The sequence below is a fragment of the Pangasianodon hypophthalmus genome, chromosome 14 (assembly GCF_027358585.1).
Source record: "Pangasianodon hypophthalmus isolate fPanHyp1 chromosome 14, fPanHyp1.pri, whole genome shotgun sequence".
Classification (NCBI taxonomy): domain Eukaryota; kingdom Metazoa; phylum Chordata; class Actinopteri; order Siluriformes; family Pangasiidae; genus Pangasianodon; species Pangasianodon hypophthalmus.
The window spans coordinates 10545322-10564232 of NC_069723.1; the positions used below are offsets into that span (position 1 = coordinate 10545322).

Consider the following 18911-nt stretch of genomic DNA (forward strand, 5'->3'; position numbering starts at 1 on the left):
GAAAGTAATATGATTGTTACACCGACTAAGTGTACTGTATCAAAGTGAATAATTATGCCAGTGGGTTTGTAGAAATAATCAGCATTTATTACTGACATTGTGTTTGATGAAAAACATTTAAAAATATGTACAGGTGTAAAAGTTTAAGCACATTCTCCATCTCAGTGATGAGCATTAGGCCTGTTGAGCAATCTGGGAGATCTTCTGCAGCATTTCCTCTGACTGCAACTGTTCCAGAGTCAGCAGAGACAGACCCAACTGATCCTCCTGTAAAACAAAGTAAATAACAATTAACTATCATCATTTTCAAAAGTATCATCTCTACACATAAATAACAAACAATATATCGCATTTAGAAAAAAATCCCATAGAAATCATATTTTGATAGTGTACATAGAAGTGGACGTTTGGCTTTGTTTTTTGGGTCATGTATTTACAGCAGATTGGGTGTTTTGAGGAGGGAATTGGACCTACCCTTCTAAATGGCTGTGCCATCTGCCGCAGAAAGTGCTTGGCAAGCTGCACCGTCTCATCAATGGTCAGGTTAAGGCTGCCATCTGTGATATGTTCCTGAATCCAGCGGGGAAGTTTACCTCGCTTGTCGGCTCTGGCGTAACGCTGAGGGGTGGGAACCAGAGGGCTTAAGTAACTGAAGGGAGACCCCTAATCTTAATCAGCCAGACATCTAACACAATGAAGAAATGTTCACCTTGTCAGCAAAGATCATGAGGCCATAGTCGGTCTTGCCTCGGATGGCTCTGCCTACACACTGAGCTGCATGTCGCATGGCATCGAAGGTCAGGAAGTCATTCTCACGGATTTGAAACTGGTCTCGCAGATACTCCAGACGAGCCTGAGGGAGCCAGTAACAGGAGTGAATTATTTCACTGCTGATGTCAAGCAAAAATTGGCAGAAACTGGGACGTGATACAGGATGCAGTGTGACAGAATGATTAACCTTAAGTATTCGACTCTGGGTGTAGACATAAGGCACTCCAAACATGATCACAGCTCGCCCAAAGTGATGAACTGTGGGTCAATGAGAGGCAACATAAATACAGAATCACTGTTTAAAAAATATTACTGAGCTAAATGAGATGAAGTCATATAGTTGAGGTGTTAGCAGGATACTTACCAAAGTCTATTCCTTCAGACACTTTACCTCTGGCCACAGACAGCAGGATGGCCCCTCTGCCATTTTCACATGCCTGGAACACCAGATTATGATCAGTCCAAAGCACTAAGTATTTCATGTGTCATTATATTTTTTATAAAATATATATAAAATATATGAGAGAGAGAGATAGAGATAGAGCAAATATTTCCAGCTGATACTAAGTGACAATCTAGAGATAAAATTTCAAATAGTCTCTTGACCTCTTGGTACTTCTCTAGAGCCATGCTGGTCTCTGCTGCATCTTGTGTCTCTATGAAAATAAGCTTGTTCCTCTGGATGTTTTCCAGAATTCCCTACAGTCCGAAAAAGCCATAAAACAACTGAGACCTTTAACTATTTTTCAAAATGCACACTTATCTGAAAATTACAGAATTGATAGCAGAATTGGTTTCTTTGCATACCTGCTCATACCATGAAGCTACAATGTTTTCCATGTAAACATAGCTGGTGAAAAATGCGACGATGCCATCCGGTACAATGGCAGACATTTCCAGAAGCAGGTTCCCATAGTTCCGGATCACAGCTGTGGGATACAGTGCAATAACACAATGGTTCACATTTTGAGAAACCATAAAGCATAAAGATTCAAACAATAGCACTTACCAAAATCTTCTCTGGTCTCAAATTTGGAACTCATAGCCACTTGGTCATTTCCACGCCCAACAATCTGACGAAATGTTTAGAATATTCAGTTTAATTCAGTAAGATTTGAAATATCCTTTAAACAACCACATTTAGTTTGAATGTATTACTGCACACTCACAAGAGGGCAAAGGCAGGTGCGTGCCAGTGTCATGGTAAAGGATGCCATGGTAACGGGGTGGAAGTCCAAGATTCTGGGATAGATCTCCAGTGGAGAAAGAGTCTTGTGAAAGGAAAAGTAAGACAAACTATGAAATGCACATCTAGTTATTCCACATGTCAAAACAGACACTCATAGCTCTACACAGATTTCACAAGGTTGTACGAGTTTGATAGTGGCTGATAAGATCTTGAGCAGAAAACCTGGATTCAGCCACAAAGTCACCCTAAAGAAAGGTCATCTACAATCCTGTGGTAAACTGTGATAGCTGCTACCAAACCTTTATGGTAAACAATGCACAGGGTCCAGCGTGATGAGGTGAACACCATTTGCATAATTTCCACTTAAGAGCAAACATGGTCCATATGTTAGGAGCTCTTGCGTTCAAAAAAGTTTCCTGGGCTGTTAGATCAGTCCTCATTTGGCTAGTCCAAGGGGCCAGACCCACAGATGGGCGTGCTCTGGCCAATATGTGCTTTTATTGAGACCAACAAGCTGTTCAAACTGACAGGCTTGGGCCAGATTCAGCTCTGAGCCAGGATCCAAATCTACCAGGATCCTGTAGCATGGTTATTAGTGGCTACCCACTCAGTATAGCATGGAACATGAGGGCACTCCAACCCATGTCTAGAAAAACGGATGTTTGTGCAGAGGTAATATCCACTCCAAGACAAATACTGAAAACCAAAAATAGCAGGATTAGCAGTGTATGGTAAGAGAGTACCCATTTTATGACCATAGCAACACGTCGGCCGCAAGCACCAGCGGTCAGCTAGTTGGTTGGAAATGTATTCAAATGCATAAACAGAGGGGAGAAAAATGAGTGGTATGTGTCAGTCACTATTATGGTACAGAGAAGTTATTTAGCTCAGGCAAAGCCACCGACACCAAAGGGAAAAAAAAATAATAATAAAAAAAAAAAAAAACTCTGGAGCCTGTAGAGATGAATGTCTTAATACAAAGAAAGGTGAGTGACATTCTATGAGTAATGCTCGGAATATCAGAAGAAAAGCATGCTCACCAGAGTACAAATGAATAAGAGGATACTATAACTAAGACAGGATAGCTTTAGCTTCGACCATGGTCACAAGCTGCTAAGCAAATAGCTCGATATATTCATGTAATCTAACTTGCACAGGCAAGATGGAAAAGGGGAATGATTGCTGTATGATGGCAGTATTTATGGCAAATACTGCACCATATGTCACTTCATGATCCTGTTGGAAAAACTTGTGTACACACAATCATGCAAGCAAATGGTATTTAGTTATTGCACAGATGTGGCAGTTAGATGGAGTTCTTTCCCCAGTTTTCTCCCCAAAAATTGGCATGGCTGGCTGTGGCATTTTCGGGCTTCGAACTTTCATTCTCTCCCAACGGCAGGGCAAACGCTTTTCTGGAGGGGAAGTGGAAGAAAAGATAGTACAAAGGAAGGCAAGTTACCCCTGAAGTGATGATAACTGACTGGAACCGCTCAAACACAGGCTTTATAGCGATGGAGGGGTCCATGCAGCTATAGAAAAATACAGATCATATATGTAAATATCTATTAACACAAAACCAAAAAGTAATTAATTAATTTAGAATGGAAATAATTTAATTTTAAACTTATATGGAACACACTGAAGCAGACATTCAATTAAAAAATGCAGAACTTAAAGATCTTGCAGAGCTTGGATGTGAGGGTCAGTAGAGTCAGTGTAACCCACCTGAAGTGCAGAACGGGGTTAGCGATCGTGGGCGTTTTGTCTTCAAAAGGTTCAATAATAATTGTGAACCCTGAAAAAGGAATTGTAATAGTTTTTTTTTTATTATTATTATTCTAGACTGCAAGAGAATATGTATAGTGTTAGGACTCCAATCAGAATACAGATTATATTTTTTACCTTTGCTATAGGTGCTAACAAGAGTAGCAAAGTGGGAGATCAGAGTAATGGCAGAGAAGTCAGCAATATCTGCAATCTCCAGAGTTCTCAATAAGGAGCGTAGCCTCTCTGCACAGAATCTATGAAGAAGGAATAAAAAACAGCTCAGGTCATACATTTGATGATGAAATAATCACACAATGCATCAAGTAATGTAGCAGGTTCAATTAAATATACTTATTTATTATAGTGTCAGATATAAACTCTATTATCTTACTAAAAGTGAGTTTTATACTAGTTTAAGCACATGAATCTTTTTTTTTTTTCACCAAGATTTCAGGAAGCACACTCATCGGACACGACACGCAGCATAGAGACATGCCTCACCTGAGGGGCTTGCGGTCAATGCACACCTTCTCATAGATGTCTTTAAGGAACTGAGGAGAACTCTCCTGCACAACGTGATGGATACGCAGCCGAGCCTTCAGGTACTCCAGAAAACGCTTCATGAAGCCTATAAAGTGCTCTGCTGTGCGGATATTTCCTGGGACAGCCTCTACAGCGACAGAACATGACACAAAGAGCTTTTCTTAGAGTATATTACTCTCCACATCCATTATAACAGAAGAGCCTTTATTGGGAAAATATAATATTTATATACAGTGTCTTCACTTCGTATACACTATATGGCCAAAGGTTTGTGGACACCTGAACATCACACCCATATGTGCTTTTTGAACATCACATTCCTGATTTAGTCCCCCTTTGCTGTTATAATAACCTCCACTCTTCTGGGAGGCTTACAACTAGATTTTGGAGTGTGGCTGTGGGGATTTGTGCTCATTCAGACACAAGAGCATTAGTGAGGTCAGGCACTGGTGTTCAGTGGGATTAAGGTCAGCACTCTGTGCAGGCCACTCGAGTTCTTCCACACCAACCTTAGCAAATCATGTCTTTATGCACCTTGCTTTGTGTGCAGGGGCATTGTCATGCTGGAACAGGTTTGGGCCTCTTAACTCCATTGAAAGGAAATTGTAATGTTACAGTATGTGAAGACATTGTACACAACTGTGTGCTTCCAACTTTGTGGCAACAACCACATATGGATGTTATGGTCAGGTGTCCACAAACTTTTGGCCATATAGTGTACCAGTGATCTTCAGTCTTAACCATGTTCAAGTGTTCAAGTGTTTCACTCCAGAAAAGTGAAATCAGTGTGACTCCTGAAAGCAGACATACCAGCCCTTTGAATGCAGGCATCAAACTCAATGACCACGGACATGAAAAAAAAAAAAAATTACTGAATCGGCCCATAGTACAATGCTAGGCAACGTTTCAGACAGGAGCTGTATTGAATCTCACCGGAGGTGTTGCATAGGGGTATAGAGAATGCCTGCCCAATCCACATAACACAAGTTCTGTCTCTGGCACAGACATAACAGCGAGCTTAATTTTTATAAAAAGAACTAACACCCAGTATCGGTATCAACAGTATCAGTGAAACAATGACGGACACAGACAGACACAGCATTTACAGTGTAGTGGAACAGAGAATAAAACACATTTATGTTTATTCTGATAACCCATAGGTATCTTTATCGTATAAACACTTCCAATAGTTATGGATTTTAAATAGAAAATGCAAAACAAACGACGCGTTTTATGCATGTCTTGCAAAGCTTTTGAGGACTGAAACATTGCAGATCGCTTTGCGTGACAGAGACTGTTGACAGAGTTGACAGAGACTGAAAACAAGCAGTGAGAGACTGAGTACATGCATGACCTTAGCAAAGATAAGCCCATACGATTTCTTCATACAGACTGCTATAGTGAAGAAGCTGTTGTATGAATTTATACAATTATTCATCATTATGAAACAAAAAAAAAATGACCATGATCAGATTACAGACTTGATGCATTTATAATCATTTAAAATAAATAATAATGTAAAAAGTATCATTTAAAAAAACATGCAGATATGGCCCAGCCTGCCTTAGAAACTGTATGCAGACAGACTGACCTTGGAGTATTTCATCTGGGAGTACTGGATTAGACAAATAGATATCCGTTTCTCTGGCAACATTGGCTTCTTTTAGTCCCTCCACTAATCTCCTGTACTCCTCTTGTAGTTTAGCAGCATCAGTTTCCTTTATCCTTCAAGAGAAACACCACTGAATGGCACAAAGAATCCTAACACAGTTCTACACAAATGATGTGCTACATGCTACAACCAGAGAAATGTCAAGACAAAACTTATAGCTCGGAAATAAAATGACTAACTGTTACATTGAATTGCTGTTCAGCACTAGCTGAATGAACTCTATTCACCTTTGGATGGTATTCTGAAGTGTGTCCACGTTGTTCTGACTGCGGTCCAATGTCCTCCTGGTGATGTTAACGCTCATTGAGTCAATGCACACATTGTCTGGGAGGACAAAAAAAATTACACAAAACTGAGTGTCCAGGTAGAACGGTAGTCCAGACAGAGAAACTTTATATGAGACTATGACCACAGTCAATAGTTTACAGACAGTCGCTGCGCTAGTTATTCCACTCAACACTGTTCTGTCCTGTCTAGTTGATGGACACTGTCCTGTGTATTTATTGTCCTGTGTAGTTATTGTCTTGTTTGTACTCGTATCACACTGTCATGTATCTGCATTTTATGTAGTCTTGTCTACTGTGCCACTGTATTATGTGTTGCACCATGTTCTTGGGGAAACAACATTTCATTCCAATGTATACAAGCTATATAGAGGAATGACAGTAAAAACCACCACGCGTAACTTGACTTACCGATGTTGTGAGCTTCATCAAAGACAACAACAGATTTCTTTGCAAGCTCTTTCGAGACCAGGTCTGCAATTTTTGGGTCCAGAAGGTAATGGTAACTGTAAACCACTATATTAGCATGAAGAAGCTGACAAAGAAAAAAGGAAAATAATCATACATTGTCAATGCGTTCAATTCCTTAAATAATTTAGAAAGATGCCTAATTATTAATCAGTGCCATTATGAAAAAAATAATTTAATTAATCACAATTTGTCTTTTCAGGCCAGTTAGCATATCTAAAATATTTTATTTAGTGATGTATGTGAGCTTCTAATCCTAGTAACAATCAAAGATAAATTACAAAAATAGATACTGTTCCAACATATTGGAACATGTGACTGACAGGTGTTTCTTGTTGCCCAGATGTGCCCTGTTAGATTGTTTGGTTAAACAATTAATAGCTCTGAATGTCTAGTCTTGGTTTGAGCCCTGGGTTTCGTCTGTGAAGACGGCATTTGTTGTTTAAAAGGATAAACCAACTTGAAGACCAGAGAGCTGTCTATGGGAGAAAAGCAAGCCATTTTGAAGCTGAGAAAAGAGGGAAAAATCAATCAGAGCCATTGCAAAAGCATTGGGCATAGCCAATACAACAATTTGGAATGTCCTGAAAAAGAAAGAAACCACTGGTGTACTAACAACCACACACCAAACAGGTCGGCTAAGGAAAACAACAGCAGTTGATGAAAGACTATCAAGCACAGTAGAGGTAGTGTCATGGCTTGGGCTTGCATGGCTGCTTCTGGAACAGGCTCATAAATCTTTATTGATGAAGTAACTCATGATGGTAGCAGCAGAATGAATTCAGAAGTCTACAGAAACATTCTGCCTTCCAATTTACAGAGAAATGCATCCAATCTAATTGGGAGGAACTTCATTGTGCAGCCAGACAATGACCCAAAACACACTGCCAACAGAACGAAGGACTTCAGCGGGGGAAAAAGTGGAAGGTTTTAGAGTGGCCAAGTCAATCACCAGACCTTAACCCAATTGAGCGTGGAATTGGAGAATGGAGAATGAAGGGAGAAACCCGCCAAAACAAATACGTGAAAGAAACTGCGGTACGAGTCTGGGAAAGCATCACAAAAGAAAATGTAACAGTTTGGTGATGCCAGTGCGTCGCTGCCTTGATGTTTTTTTTGATGTTTTAAACAATAAAACATCTAGATGTAAATATCAGCAAATGAAAGCTGAAATTCTGATCTATCATCTCATGTTCATCGTTTGATCTCAATCACAGAACGTGTCTTCAGTGTCGAGTAGAAACAAAAGAATTGGCCTTGCTGTTCCAATACTTTCAGAGGGAACTGTATACAATGTAATCCACTATGTGTTTGTTTTAAACACAATGTGTTGAATGTCAAATCATGGCAAGACGTTTTTTTCCATTGTATCAAATTGTTATCTGTATCAAAGTTGTACTTTCTGATAAATGCACATCTACCTATCATAATACATACTGAATAGCGTGCTAGGTAGTACGGGCACCAGCCTTTCCTCCGTCCAAAATCTTTAAGATCATCCAGGTTGTAAATGCCAGGAGGAATTGGCACCTGCCTTCCCACAGCATCAAACTCCTGCATATGGAGGAACATAAAGAGACATAAACAAACATGTAATTCAAGGAATAATCAATAAATGCGGACCATAATTAAAAATAAAAAATAAAAAACTTTAGAAAACACATCCTGATAGTGTATATGGTAATGATTTCAAAATATTAGGAGGATTGACCTCGAACAACATGCACTTTCAAATCACCATGACCTATGCATTAATGCTAAGCCTTTACCTCATAGAAGCGGCAGACAGGTTGGCTGGGGTTACTGTGACGTTGTGCACGAATGTATGATGCTGTCAGACTGTGACATTTTCCATCCACCTCTTTTCCAAAGCGCAGAGAGCTCACCTGTAAACACAAGCATTAAGGATCAGTCTCTTGTACACAGCCTCAGCTTCAGACCACAGAACATCAGTAGTGACTGAACCGCCTCTTAAATCTAGTATTATTCTTTCACTGCATAAGTGTGCAGATGCAGTGAGCCTTGTTAAATCGACAGCAACGAGACACCTACTTCAGGATGAATGCACAGATTCTTTCTTGAAGAAAGTGCTAGAGCAAGGAAGTGATTATCCTCTCCTGCTTCGTTTGCATAGTAGTCCATTAGTTTTCTCAGCTCCTCTACCACCTAAAATACAGAAGACGAGCAGCATTAAAACTTCAGATAGCAGGAACAGTAAGTGCACTGTATACCAAGTTGTTACTTACCTTCTCAATCTCAGGTACAGTTCGAGAGCAGTAAATCAATTTGGTCACATCGAGAGGGTAGGCCTGCAGGTAATCACAAACACTTTACAGGTTTGTTCCTTGCTCAGCAAAAAACCTTTTAAATAAACATCACAAATCCCACAGGTCCTCACCCTCTGATAAGCAACAATCAAAGACAGAAGGGAAATAGTTTTTCCAGTCCCTGAGGGCATCTCCAGAACGCCATGACCCTGAGATGAGACAAGACAGCAGGTAAGAGAGGTGTTATGTAAATTAGTAGAGAATGAATGACATGCACATGACATACCTTAGCATCCAGTGTCCTCTTGAGCTCCAGCATGTAAGAGTACTGTTCTGGGTAGATGTAGTCATATGGGAAATAAACTAACAGCCCTTCGATATTCAACCTACAGGGAAGATTAAAGAGGATTTTAGTTATACTTGCTAATATTCTTTGCAAGGCAGTTAGCTAGCAAGCACTAGTGAGGTATTGTAATAGTTGCCAATAGTTAGCGTTACTCACTTCATGATTGTTGTTGGCAAGACTGTTGTAACACTGTTTCACCTCTTTTAATGTGTCTGCTGCAGCCTGACAGCAGATACGATCTCAAAATTACACAAAATTAACAGTTTCTGTGTACATCACATCTGAACACACTACTCTGACAAATCCGCACATTACCGTACGTTCTTCACTCTGTTATTTAAGGGGCAAGGCGTCGCTTCCTAAAGGTGTCATCCTCTCCCGCGATTATGATTGGCTGATCTGTTGCAAACTCTTTCATCTGATTGGATCGCACAAAGTACAACCCACAATCCAGACCAAACTAATCAAAATGGAACTTAGAAAATGGGAGTGTGTGGATAAAAGTCGGATTCCGAGCTAAACTTACTGAACATTGGCTCTTATCAGTTCTCTAATGATTTTATACGTCCCGTTTTAACACGACACTTTATTAAAACTTTTAACTTTTGTGCAAAATAATAGTATTTATTTATTGGAGCAGTCCTGTTTTTATTCAAATTGCAGTTAGATTTAAGCTGCCTTGTTTTTAAATTACTGACCTTTAGATTGCCCCATGCAAAACTTTCTAAAAGTAACTTAGCAGTCAATTTGGCTTGTGTAATAAATAGGTAATTAATTGACGAACAATTATGAGAATGTGTTTGATATTAACTGATATCACCACATCACTTAAAATATAAATAAATATATAATCAGATCAGTGATCAGTGAATCAGATTAATCGTCTCATTCGACTCCCAAATGACATACAGTAAGAGGGCTGTTGCTGCTGCTGTTGTTGTTGTTTCAAAGCCATCCAAAGTTGTTGGTCTTATCCTTTTCTTAAATTGTTCATATTTCTGAAACTGCTGATCTCATGGGATTTTCACACACAGTAGTCTCTAGAGTTTACACAGAATGGTGTGAAAAACAAAAAACATTGAGTGAGTGACAGTTCTGTGAATGGAAACACCTTGTTGATAAGAGAGGTCAGAGGAAAATGGCCAAAAGCTGCCAGGAAGGATATAGTAACTCAAATAATCACTCTTTACAACCATGGTGAGCAGAAAAGCATCTCAGTACACGCAACACATCAAACCTTGAGGTGGATGGGCTACAACAGCAGAAGACCACATCAGGTTTTACTCCTGTCAGCCAAGAATAAGATTCTGAGGCTCTCATAGGCACAGGCTCACCCAAACTGGACAGTTGAAGATTAGAAAAGAAAATCACCTGGTCTTTTTCCAGTCTTCAACTGTCCAGTTTGGGTGAGTCTGTGCCCATGATAGCCTCAGATTCTTGTTCTTGGCTGACAGGAGTGAAACCTGATGAGGTCTTCTGCTGTTGTAGCCCATCCACCTCAAGGTTTGATGTGTTGTGCATTCTGAGATGCTTTTCTGCTCACCACAGTTGTAAAGAGTGCTTATTTGCATTACTATAGACTTCCTATCAGACTCAAACCGGTCTGGTAATTCTCCTCTGATCTCTCTCATTAACAAGGTGTTTCAGCCTGCAGACCCTCTGCTCACAGGATGTTTTTTGTTTTTCACACCATTCTGTGTAAACTCTAGAGACCGTTGTGTGTGAAAATCTCAGGAGCTCAGTAGTCTGTGAAATACTCAAACCAGCCCATCTTGTACCAACAACCATGTTGTGGTTAAAGTCATAGAGATCACATTTTTTCCCCATTCTGATGTTTGATTTGAACTGGCTCATGCTGGTCCAGACAACTCAGATGTATGTAAGATTAACTAGATTTTTTAAATTACACTGTGTGAAATTAACAGCATTGTCTTGTTTTTATTGACAAAAATGGCTCTTCAAAAATGTGAGTTGACTACCAACGTTCACATAAAAGAGACAGCTCAAAGAGTAGAGTCGTTCGCAGAACACACATTACTACTGACTATATATTATGGACTCCTTGGGACCAAGATCCCAGTTTAAGAGCCACTGGACTATTTTTTCTTTGACATTTTAATGAGGATAAAGACATTCAAATTTTCTTATGCAATAACACCCAAAGGGAAATTCTTTTTTTTTTTTTTTCTTCATATTCCAGCCTGGGAGGAAGTTAGAGTCAGTGCACAGTAGGGGTCATGCAACATCCAATAATAGCCAACCTGAAAAGAAGGAAGTACCACTCCATAAAATATATATTAATATCAATATCATTTGTACATTCATTTGCTGCTATTTATGACATTATACATTTGACAAGTGCTCAGCTAACACAGAATACAACCCTGTAAAATCCACATAACACTCCTGTAGTTAGTCTGCATTTTGTATTTGTGCATGCTGTGCTTAAGTTGCATTTGTACTGTAATGTTTTTGCACTATATTGCACAGCCAGGGTTTTTTTTTATCAGTTTATTTGTATAATTTTCCTGAACCGATGGTCCTGAGGTAATATCCTTTTTTTGCACTGTATACAATCATATCAATGGGATGAAAAAAAAAAATACTTGAATTGGTTTCAGTAATATTTTATTTCCATGGCCATGTTAAACCCATGTCTCATTTCAATAATGAACTGTGTTTGTGATAGAATATCCAAAGATGAAAACAATGGAAACCTATAAACATGGACATCAAGATGAACTGGTTTCAATCACAGATATAGCTTAAAAGTAACAAACAAGTCAGTATTTCACACAGGTCATGAATTTACTAATGTGCAAATGTAACCACTCTTTTTTGCACTGGATTTGTTCCATGATTAAGTACTTTTAAATTACAATGTAAGGCAGCAAAAAAGTCAGTCCATTTACATTGAGTAGATTTTCAATGTAATAATGTAAATGTACAATATAAACAACATACAAAACCAGTTTTCCACTCTGCATCTCTATTTCTGATGGATATTTACACAGTAAGAGATGCAGTTATCAGTTTGTAGTCATTCTGTCAAATCCGGTTACTCCTGTGTCCAGCAAGTGGTAACTATCCCCTGAGCATGGGAAGTACAAGGCCAAGCAAGGATATGCACATTACAATGTTCAAAGACTCTTTGCCAGCTCACAGCTCACACCTGTTGTTCACACTTTTGTAACGGTCCATTATCCTGAGAACGTCCTCCAGAATGGATGGTCCGAGATCCAGGTCGAGGCCAGCGAGAGACTCTGAGCGTGACATGGTGGGAGAGAATGCGGGAGACTCACTGTGTTCACTTCGCAGGTCCTCGTTGCTCAGGCCAGCATCAGAGTCCAGGCTCAGGCCTCGTTTAGGGTCCGGTGGAACACAGCCCTCGGACATAGAATCATCTGAGGAGGCCTCAGAGAAAGAAGCAGCAGAGGGCAAAAGGTGTCTCAAGATGGGGATGGAGGCAGATAGGGTGAAGTCATGGTAGGGTTCTCGGTAGTGTCCAACCCCTTCTGCACACACAGACATGGAGTGTTGCTGCTGATTGTGGTGGTTCTTTTGCTGCATGGAGCTTTCCTCTAAGTGGAGACGAGGAGGTTTAGGAGGTGGCTGCTCAGGGGCAATGAAGGCAGGCATTGAGATAGTGCTTTTAAGAATGGAGCTGTGATTTGAGTTATGATGGAGGTCATAACTGTGCTGTAGGCCTTTTACCTCAAACATGTCCTCAACATGCCTGCTCATACTGTTTGAAGAGGGATGTGATGGGTGTGCTAAGGCAGGTAACATGTCCAGTTTGCCTTGTAGGAAGCCAACATCTCCGAACATGTCACCCTGCCCCTCCGGTCCAACATGGGCACTGTGGCGCAAGTCCCCTAGAGGAGGGCTGATCATATCACTAGAAAGAACATCCCTCAGTTTTACCTTTTTGCCATGCTTTGGTATGGGTGTCTTTAAATACATAGGTGTCTTGGCTGGCATTCTGTTTCCCAGAATTCCAGTGGCTGTTGTAAATGATGTAGCTGGAGCTAGCAAAATTTTGCTACTGGTTTTAGTATTGGCTAATTCATAATTGGCTCAGCTTTACCAAACCAAGAGATGAAACACACTTTTGGTTAAATATCCATACCATCACAGGATCTAGAGCTCAATGACCATTAGTTTAGAGCAAAGCAAACAAACAATAATTTCCAGGTCTTGTTTTTGTTTAGTACTTCTGGATGTTTCCTACAATCTCCTGGCTATCTGTGTTTCAAGATCACTGGAGATCAGGAATTCTTTAGCATCTCTGGAAATCTGAGGAAATACAGAAAGAACAGCACAGATTAACCACAAAAAAGTGTTAAAGAAGAGGTTTGTAACTTTTAGTGCCCCTTGCAGCCTGCTAGGAGAATTGCAATTACAATAAAAAACACTGACAAGTCTCCTTCCTCCCAACTACCTCCAGCTCTTTGGTTGAAATGAGTATGCCTTGTGAATTGCTTTTTAGGCAAAAGGGGCAGTGCTAACTAGCTGGGACAGAAAAAAACAGAACCCTAAAATGAAGAAACTTGCACAATCCATTGCATGCCAAAATTACAATATTGCAAATAAGAGTTGAATGTATTTTTTAAATCATATGTACATAGGTGTAGAAACACTTTTAAACCTGACATATAACCCCTGTATGTTGGGAAAGCAGAACTTCAAAAATCACCTAGAATGATTTTATAATAATCCTTTCCATTCCCTGTTATATGCCATATTGGGAAAGTTCTTCCTGTTACTCTAACATAGAGGTGTAAGTGAGACTGCTTCACAAAAGTGAAACACTTTCCTGTTTTCTGCATGACGTGAATGCTACTGGCCTTATATTTCTAACTCCACTGAACATGCGAGAACCATCAAGCCACTGACGGCTTATTTCATATTGGCTTAAATGCTTGCAGTAGTGTCCCTACTGTAATGAAGTTGATTCTAGTCTACACATGCTTATATTTTGAGTATAAGTACAAGAAGTCCTCAGAGAATAGTTGACTGAAGTATATGAGAAAGAAGTCCATAATAACCAGACTGACAAATTGCTGCTGCACTGTTTTTAACCAGCACCTCATTTGGCTCAGGAAAAGCAGCCTGCTGAAGCAAAAAGGAGTCAAATTTGTGGTCACCAAAAAGGCCAGACACACCCCAAAGCTTGTAAACTTAGATATTTTCTTATAATTCTATTATCTCTGGCATAACATGTGTTAAACTGTTCAAAACCACAGTTCCTTTTTTATCTTCTTGTTTCTCTCTGCAGGCCATATGTTTTCTCCATCCAAGTGTTTACGGTCTCTTAGTGTGGTTTACTCAGGTCTGACACCACACTGCAAAAATATCCAAGGAAAGGCCTTTATATATGAAAAGTATGAGAAGACAAAAAAAAAAAAAAAAAAAAAAAAAAAAAAAAAAAAAAAACCAATGTGGACCCGACGTTTCACTTAAACTTGGGAAAAGGGTGAACTGTTCCCTGTTAGGCCAGCACACCTCCCTTATGTGTTCAGTCCACACTGTTTGAGATGATCCAATTCCCAGATTTCCAGATTTAACCACTTGGTGCCATTGTTTAGCACAAATCCACATCCAGCCCCGTTATCCCATATCCTGCGCCTGGATTCATCCAACCATAGACATATCCAACTTGTAAGTGTGAACTATAAGTCAGAGAAGTATGCAGTGTTTGTAGGAAAATGTTTTTTTAAAGTAAAGCTGTGCTATATTTTAAAATGTAGCATAGGCTACAATCACCATAATGCAAAAGCATATCTAGGTTTAGGGTTGGATCTTTTTTTTTCATTTACATATCCTGTTCATCTTTCCTCTAAACAAAAACATTTGTTAAATAATATGTTAAATAATAAGTTAAATAATATACAGTAAACGGAGATTATACAGTTAAATAATACAGATGTACAGTATTTACAATTCAAAAATAAAAAGGAGTTTAAGGCACCACACATGCTTATTACTGAAAATGGTAATAACAAAATGCATCTAATAATTGTAATTGTTACATAACAAATAATAACTATTTTAATTGTTACATAACTGCACTGTTTATATAACTTATAGTCTACTTTATGGATAGCTCTACAACTCTAAAATTTACAGTAATTCAGAACAATGTCTCTTATTTTTGTCTTTCTGCATTAGACAACTGTCAGAATTTTATTCCACTTCAGAGACAGAGGTTGCCATAAAGATCAGCATTAAGGTAAGTCAAAATATATTGGTACTTGCCTTCTGGCCAAGGGGACTGCTGCACGCGCTCCTCTCCTCAGCACGACTGTAAACCTCTTAACTGTGATGCAACTTAAACCGAGGCAAAGCTAGAGAGAGAGAGGGAGAGGGGGAAGAGAGAGAGAGAGAGACAGAGGGAGAGGGGGAAGAGAGAGAGAGAGGGGGGCAGGGTGAGGCTGTCGGGCTGAATGCCTCGCGCTGAAACCCGCCTCCTCCTGCCTGGATTGGCTAATGAGTCACACTCACAGTCAGTCAGCCAATCAGCGCGAGGGAGGCTGATTCTGCCGGGAAGTGGAACTTCATCACTACACGGGAAAAAACGCTGCAGCCAAAAAGATCCTGGGACAAAGTGAGGAGGGAAGTGGAAGTGTTTGGACACAGCTTAAACTGCTGTCTCCGGTGCACATTAACTGCCATGGCAATTTTTCAGACTGATTATCTGTAGCAGTGGCCAAGCGCATGCTTGTTTTTTTCCGTTTTTACTGTGTTGTTATAAAAGCTTATCTGATGAATAGCTAGGCCCAAGAAAGGTTTTTATTGGTCTGCTGTACCAGTAAAAATCGAAGTGCTAATGAAGTCTAGCACATGGGAAGAACACTGTCAAATACATGTAAGCTACCAGCAGTGAGCCTTTTAAAATATTTTGAATGAGTTAATAATTATAACTGATTTACACCCAAGCATTTTATCCTGTGTATATGAATAATTAGACAAGTTTTCTGTGTTTTTTATATAATATTATTTAACCTGACTGACCCACTTAACCTCGATACATGATATTGAGGGGCACTTTGGTTTTATTTAATATACTTCCATTATATATCCACTTCAGATTTACACACATAATGTCTTTTGACTTTGTACTTATAAATATGAAGAAAGTATGTATTCATAAGCATAATCAAAGATGTGTCTAAAAAACAAAATTGATAGTATTCAGACACTATATTAAACATTTTTAAAAAGTTCTATACTGTAAATGCTGAAAAAAAAAAAAAAAAAAAAAAAAAGAATGTTCTCATGCAAATTGCATCTGGAGTCATTAGAAAACATGTTGCCAATGGTTGGGAAGATTTAACACAACAAGTAGCAATCATGGTGAAGGTGACGGAGCTTCCTAAAGATCTCAGGAGCAATATTATTAAACATCGCTCGAATGGAAAATGCTACAGAGCCATAGCAAAGACCTTAAACGTTCCTGTCGATGCAAATTGTTTGATATTATACAGGTGGAAAGTTCATGGAACCACATCTACTCATCCACAGACAGGCAGCCATGCAAGATTTCACAACGCACTGTCAGATTAATGATAAAGAAGGTGAGAGAGAGGCCAGCAGTCACTCAAAAGGAGTTGCAGGATGACCTGAAAGCAGCAGTAACATCAGTTAAAGAGCGAACAATAAGCAATGGACTGCACTGGAATCATCTCCGTTCCTACACCTCACACAAATCCCCTCTGCTAAAAAGAAAACACAGAGATGCACATCTAAAAGCATTCAAATATATCACATCTCTTTTAGGAACAATATACTCCTGTCAGATGAATTAAAAATAGAACTCTTTGGCAATAATTCAGCTCTTCATGTTTGGAGAAACAATGAACGTGTACACTATATTACCAAAAGTATTCGGTCACCTGCCTTGACTCACATATGAACTTAAGTGCCATCCCATTCCTAACCCATAGGGTTCAATATGATGTCGGTCCACCTTTTGCAGCTATTACAGCTTCAACTCTTCTGGGAAGGCTGTCCACAAGGTTGAGGAGTGTGTTTATAGGAATTTTTGACCATTCTTCCAAAAGCGCATTGGTGAGGTCACACATTGATGTTGGTCGAGAAGGCCTGGCTCTCAGTCTCCGCTCTAATTCATCCCAAAGGTGTTCTATCGGGTTCAGGTCAGGACTCTGTACAGGCCAGTCAAGTTCATCCACACCAGACTCTGTCATCCATGTCTTTATGGACCTTGCTTTGTGCACTGGTGCGCAGTCATGTTGGAAGAGGAAGGGGCCCGCTCCAAACTGTTCCCACAAGGTTGGGAGCATGGAATTGTCCAAAATGTTTTGGTATCCTGAAGCATTCAAAGTTCCTTTCACTGGAACTAAGGGGCCAAGCCCAACCCCTGAAAAACAACCCCACACCATAATTCCTCCTCCACCAAACTTCACACTCGGCACAATGCAGTCCGAAATGTACCGTTCTCCTGGCAACCTCCAAACCCAGACTCGTCCATCAGATTGCCAGATGGAAAAGTGTGATTCATCACTCCAGAGAACGCGTCTCCACTGCTCTAGATTCCAGTGGCGGCGTGCTTTACACCACTGCATCCGACGCTTTGCATTGCACTTGGTGATGTGTGGCTTGGATGCAGCTGCTCGGCCATGGAAACCCATTCCATGAAGCTCTCTGCGTACTGTACTTGGGCTAATCTGAAGGTCACATGAAGTTTGGAGCTCTGTAGCAATTGACTGTGAAGAAATTCGACGACCTCTTTGCACTATGCGCTTCAGCATCCGCTGACCCCTCTCTGTCAGTTTACGTGGCCTACCACTTCGTGGCTGAGTTGCTGTTGTTCCCAAACTCTTCCATTTTGTTATGATAAAGCTGACAGTTGACTGTGGAATATTTAGGAGCGAGGAAATTTCACGACTGGATTTGTTGCACAGGTGGCATCCTATGACAGTTCCACACTGGAATTCACTGAGCTCCTGAGAGCGGCCCATTCTTTCACAAATGTTTGTAAAAACAGTCTGCATGCCTAAGTGCTTGATTTTATACACCTGTGGCCAGGCCAAGTGATTAGGACACCTGATTCTGATCATTTGGATGGGTGACCGAATACTTTTGGTAATATAGTGTATATGATCCCAAGAACACCATATACACAGTGAAGTACAGAGGTGAGAGCATCATGATATGGGGCTGCTTCTCTGCAAACGGTACTGGGGCATTACACATTATTGAAGGAAACATGAATGGAGCAATGTACCTGGATATATTAGAGAAGAATTTAATCTCATCAGCCAAAAAAAATGAATCTGGGGAGAAGATGGCTATTTCAACAAGACAACAGCCCCCAACCTACAGCCAAAACAACTCAAGAAGCCTTTTAATGTCCTAGCCAATCTCCTGACTTGAATCTCATTGAAAATTTATAAAGAATTTTGAAATTATGAGTCCACCCGAGGGACTCTCATAATCATGGGGAACTGAAGATGATTTGCCAAGAGCAATGGGCCAAAACTGAATCATAATGCTGCAAAAAAAAAAAAAAAGCTAATTGCTTCTTACTGTAGATGTCTCAAAGTTATACTTGCCAACAACAGCTTTGCTATTTCTGTCT

At 39.9% G+C, this 18911-nt stretch overlaps 2 protein-coding genes across 2 annotated transcripts; both read right to left on the minus strand.

The window, feature by feature from the left end:
- Nucleotides 1–65: 65 nt before the first annotated feature.
- Nucleotides 66–9660, minus strand: ercc2 (excision repair cross-complementation group 2). The gene is made up of 23 exons (XM_026924376.3): nucleotides 9467–9660; nucleotides 9251–9350; nucleotides 9096–9173; nucleotides 8944–9006; nucleotides 8750–8863; nucleotides 8467–8583; nucleotides 8135–8251; nucleotides 6641–6764; nucleotides 6173–6269; nucleotides 5865–5998; nucleotides 4232–4400; nucleotides 3866–3984; nucleotides 3689–3758; nucleotides 3423–3492; nucleotides 1941–2042; nucleotides 1781–1844; nucleotides 1579–1700; nucleotides 1378–1470; nucleotides 1136–1208; nucleotides 959–1029; nucleotides 710–853; nucleotides 475–618; nucleotides 66–267 (listed from the first exon to the last, which is right to left on the minus strand). Exons 1-23 carry the CDS (start codon nucleotides 9469–9471, stop codon nucleotides 175–177), a joined length of 2283 nt encoding a protein of 760 aa, XP_026780177.1. The 5' UTR covers nucleotides 9472–9660; the 3' UTR covers nucleotides 66–174.
- A 1941-nt stretch (nucleotides 9661–11601) lies between these two features.
- On the minus strand, nucleotides 11602–15554 carry zgc:154093 (uncharacterized protein LOC777623 homolog). The gene is made up of 2 exons (XM_026923931.3): nucleotides 14816–15554; nucleotides 11602–13606 (listed from the first exon to the last, which is right to left on the minus strand). The coding sequence occupies exon 2, from the start codon at nucleotides 13289–13291 to the stop codon at nucleotides 12470–12472; it is 822 nt and encodes a 273-aa protein (XP_026779732.1). The 5' UTR covers nucleotides 13292–13606; nucleotides 14816–15554; the 3' UTR covers nucleotides 11602–12469.
- Nucleotides 15555–18911: the final 3357 nt, after the last annotated feature.

Coding starts and splice junctions, on each gene's coding strand:
- ercc2 (XM_026924376.3), bottom strand. Junction 8,584..8,749: donor ATCTGTGCATTCATCCTGAA/GTAGGTGTCTCG, acceptor TTGTGTTTACAG/GTGAGCTCTCTGCGCTTTGG. Junction 3,759..3,865: donor TGTTAGCACCTATAGCAAAG/GTAAAAAATATA, acceptor TTCCTTTTTCAG/GGTTCACAATTATTATTGAA.
- zgc:154093 (XM_026923931.3), bottom strand. CDS start 13,291: ATGCCAGCCAAGACACCTATGTATTTAAAGACACCCATACCAAAGCAT.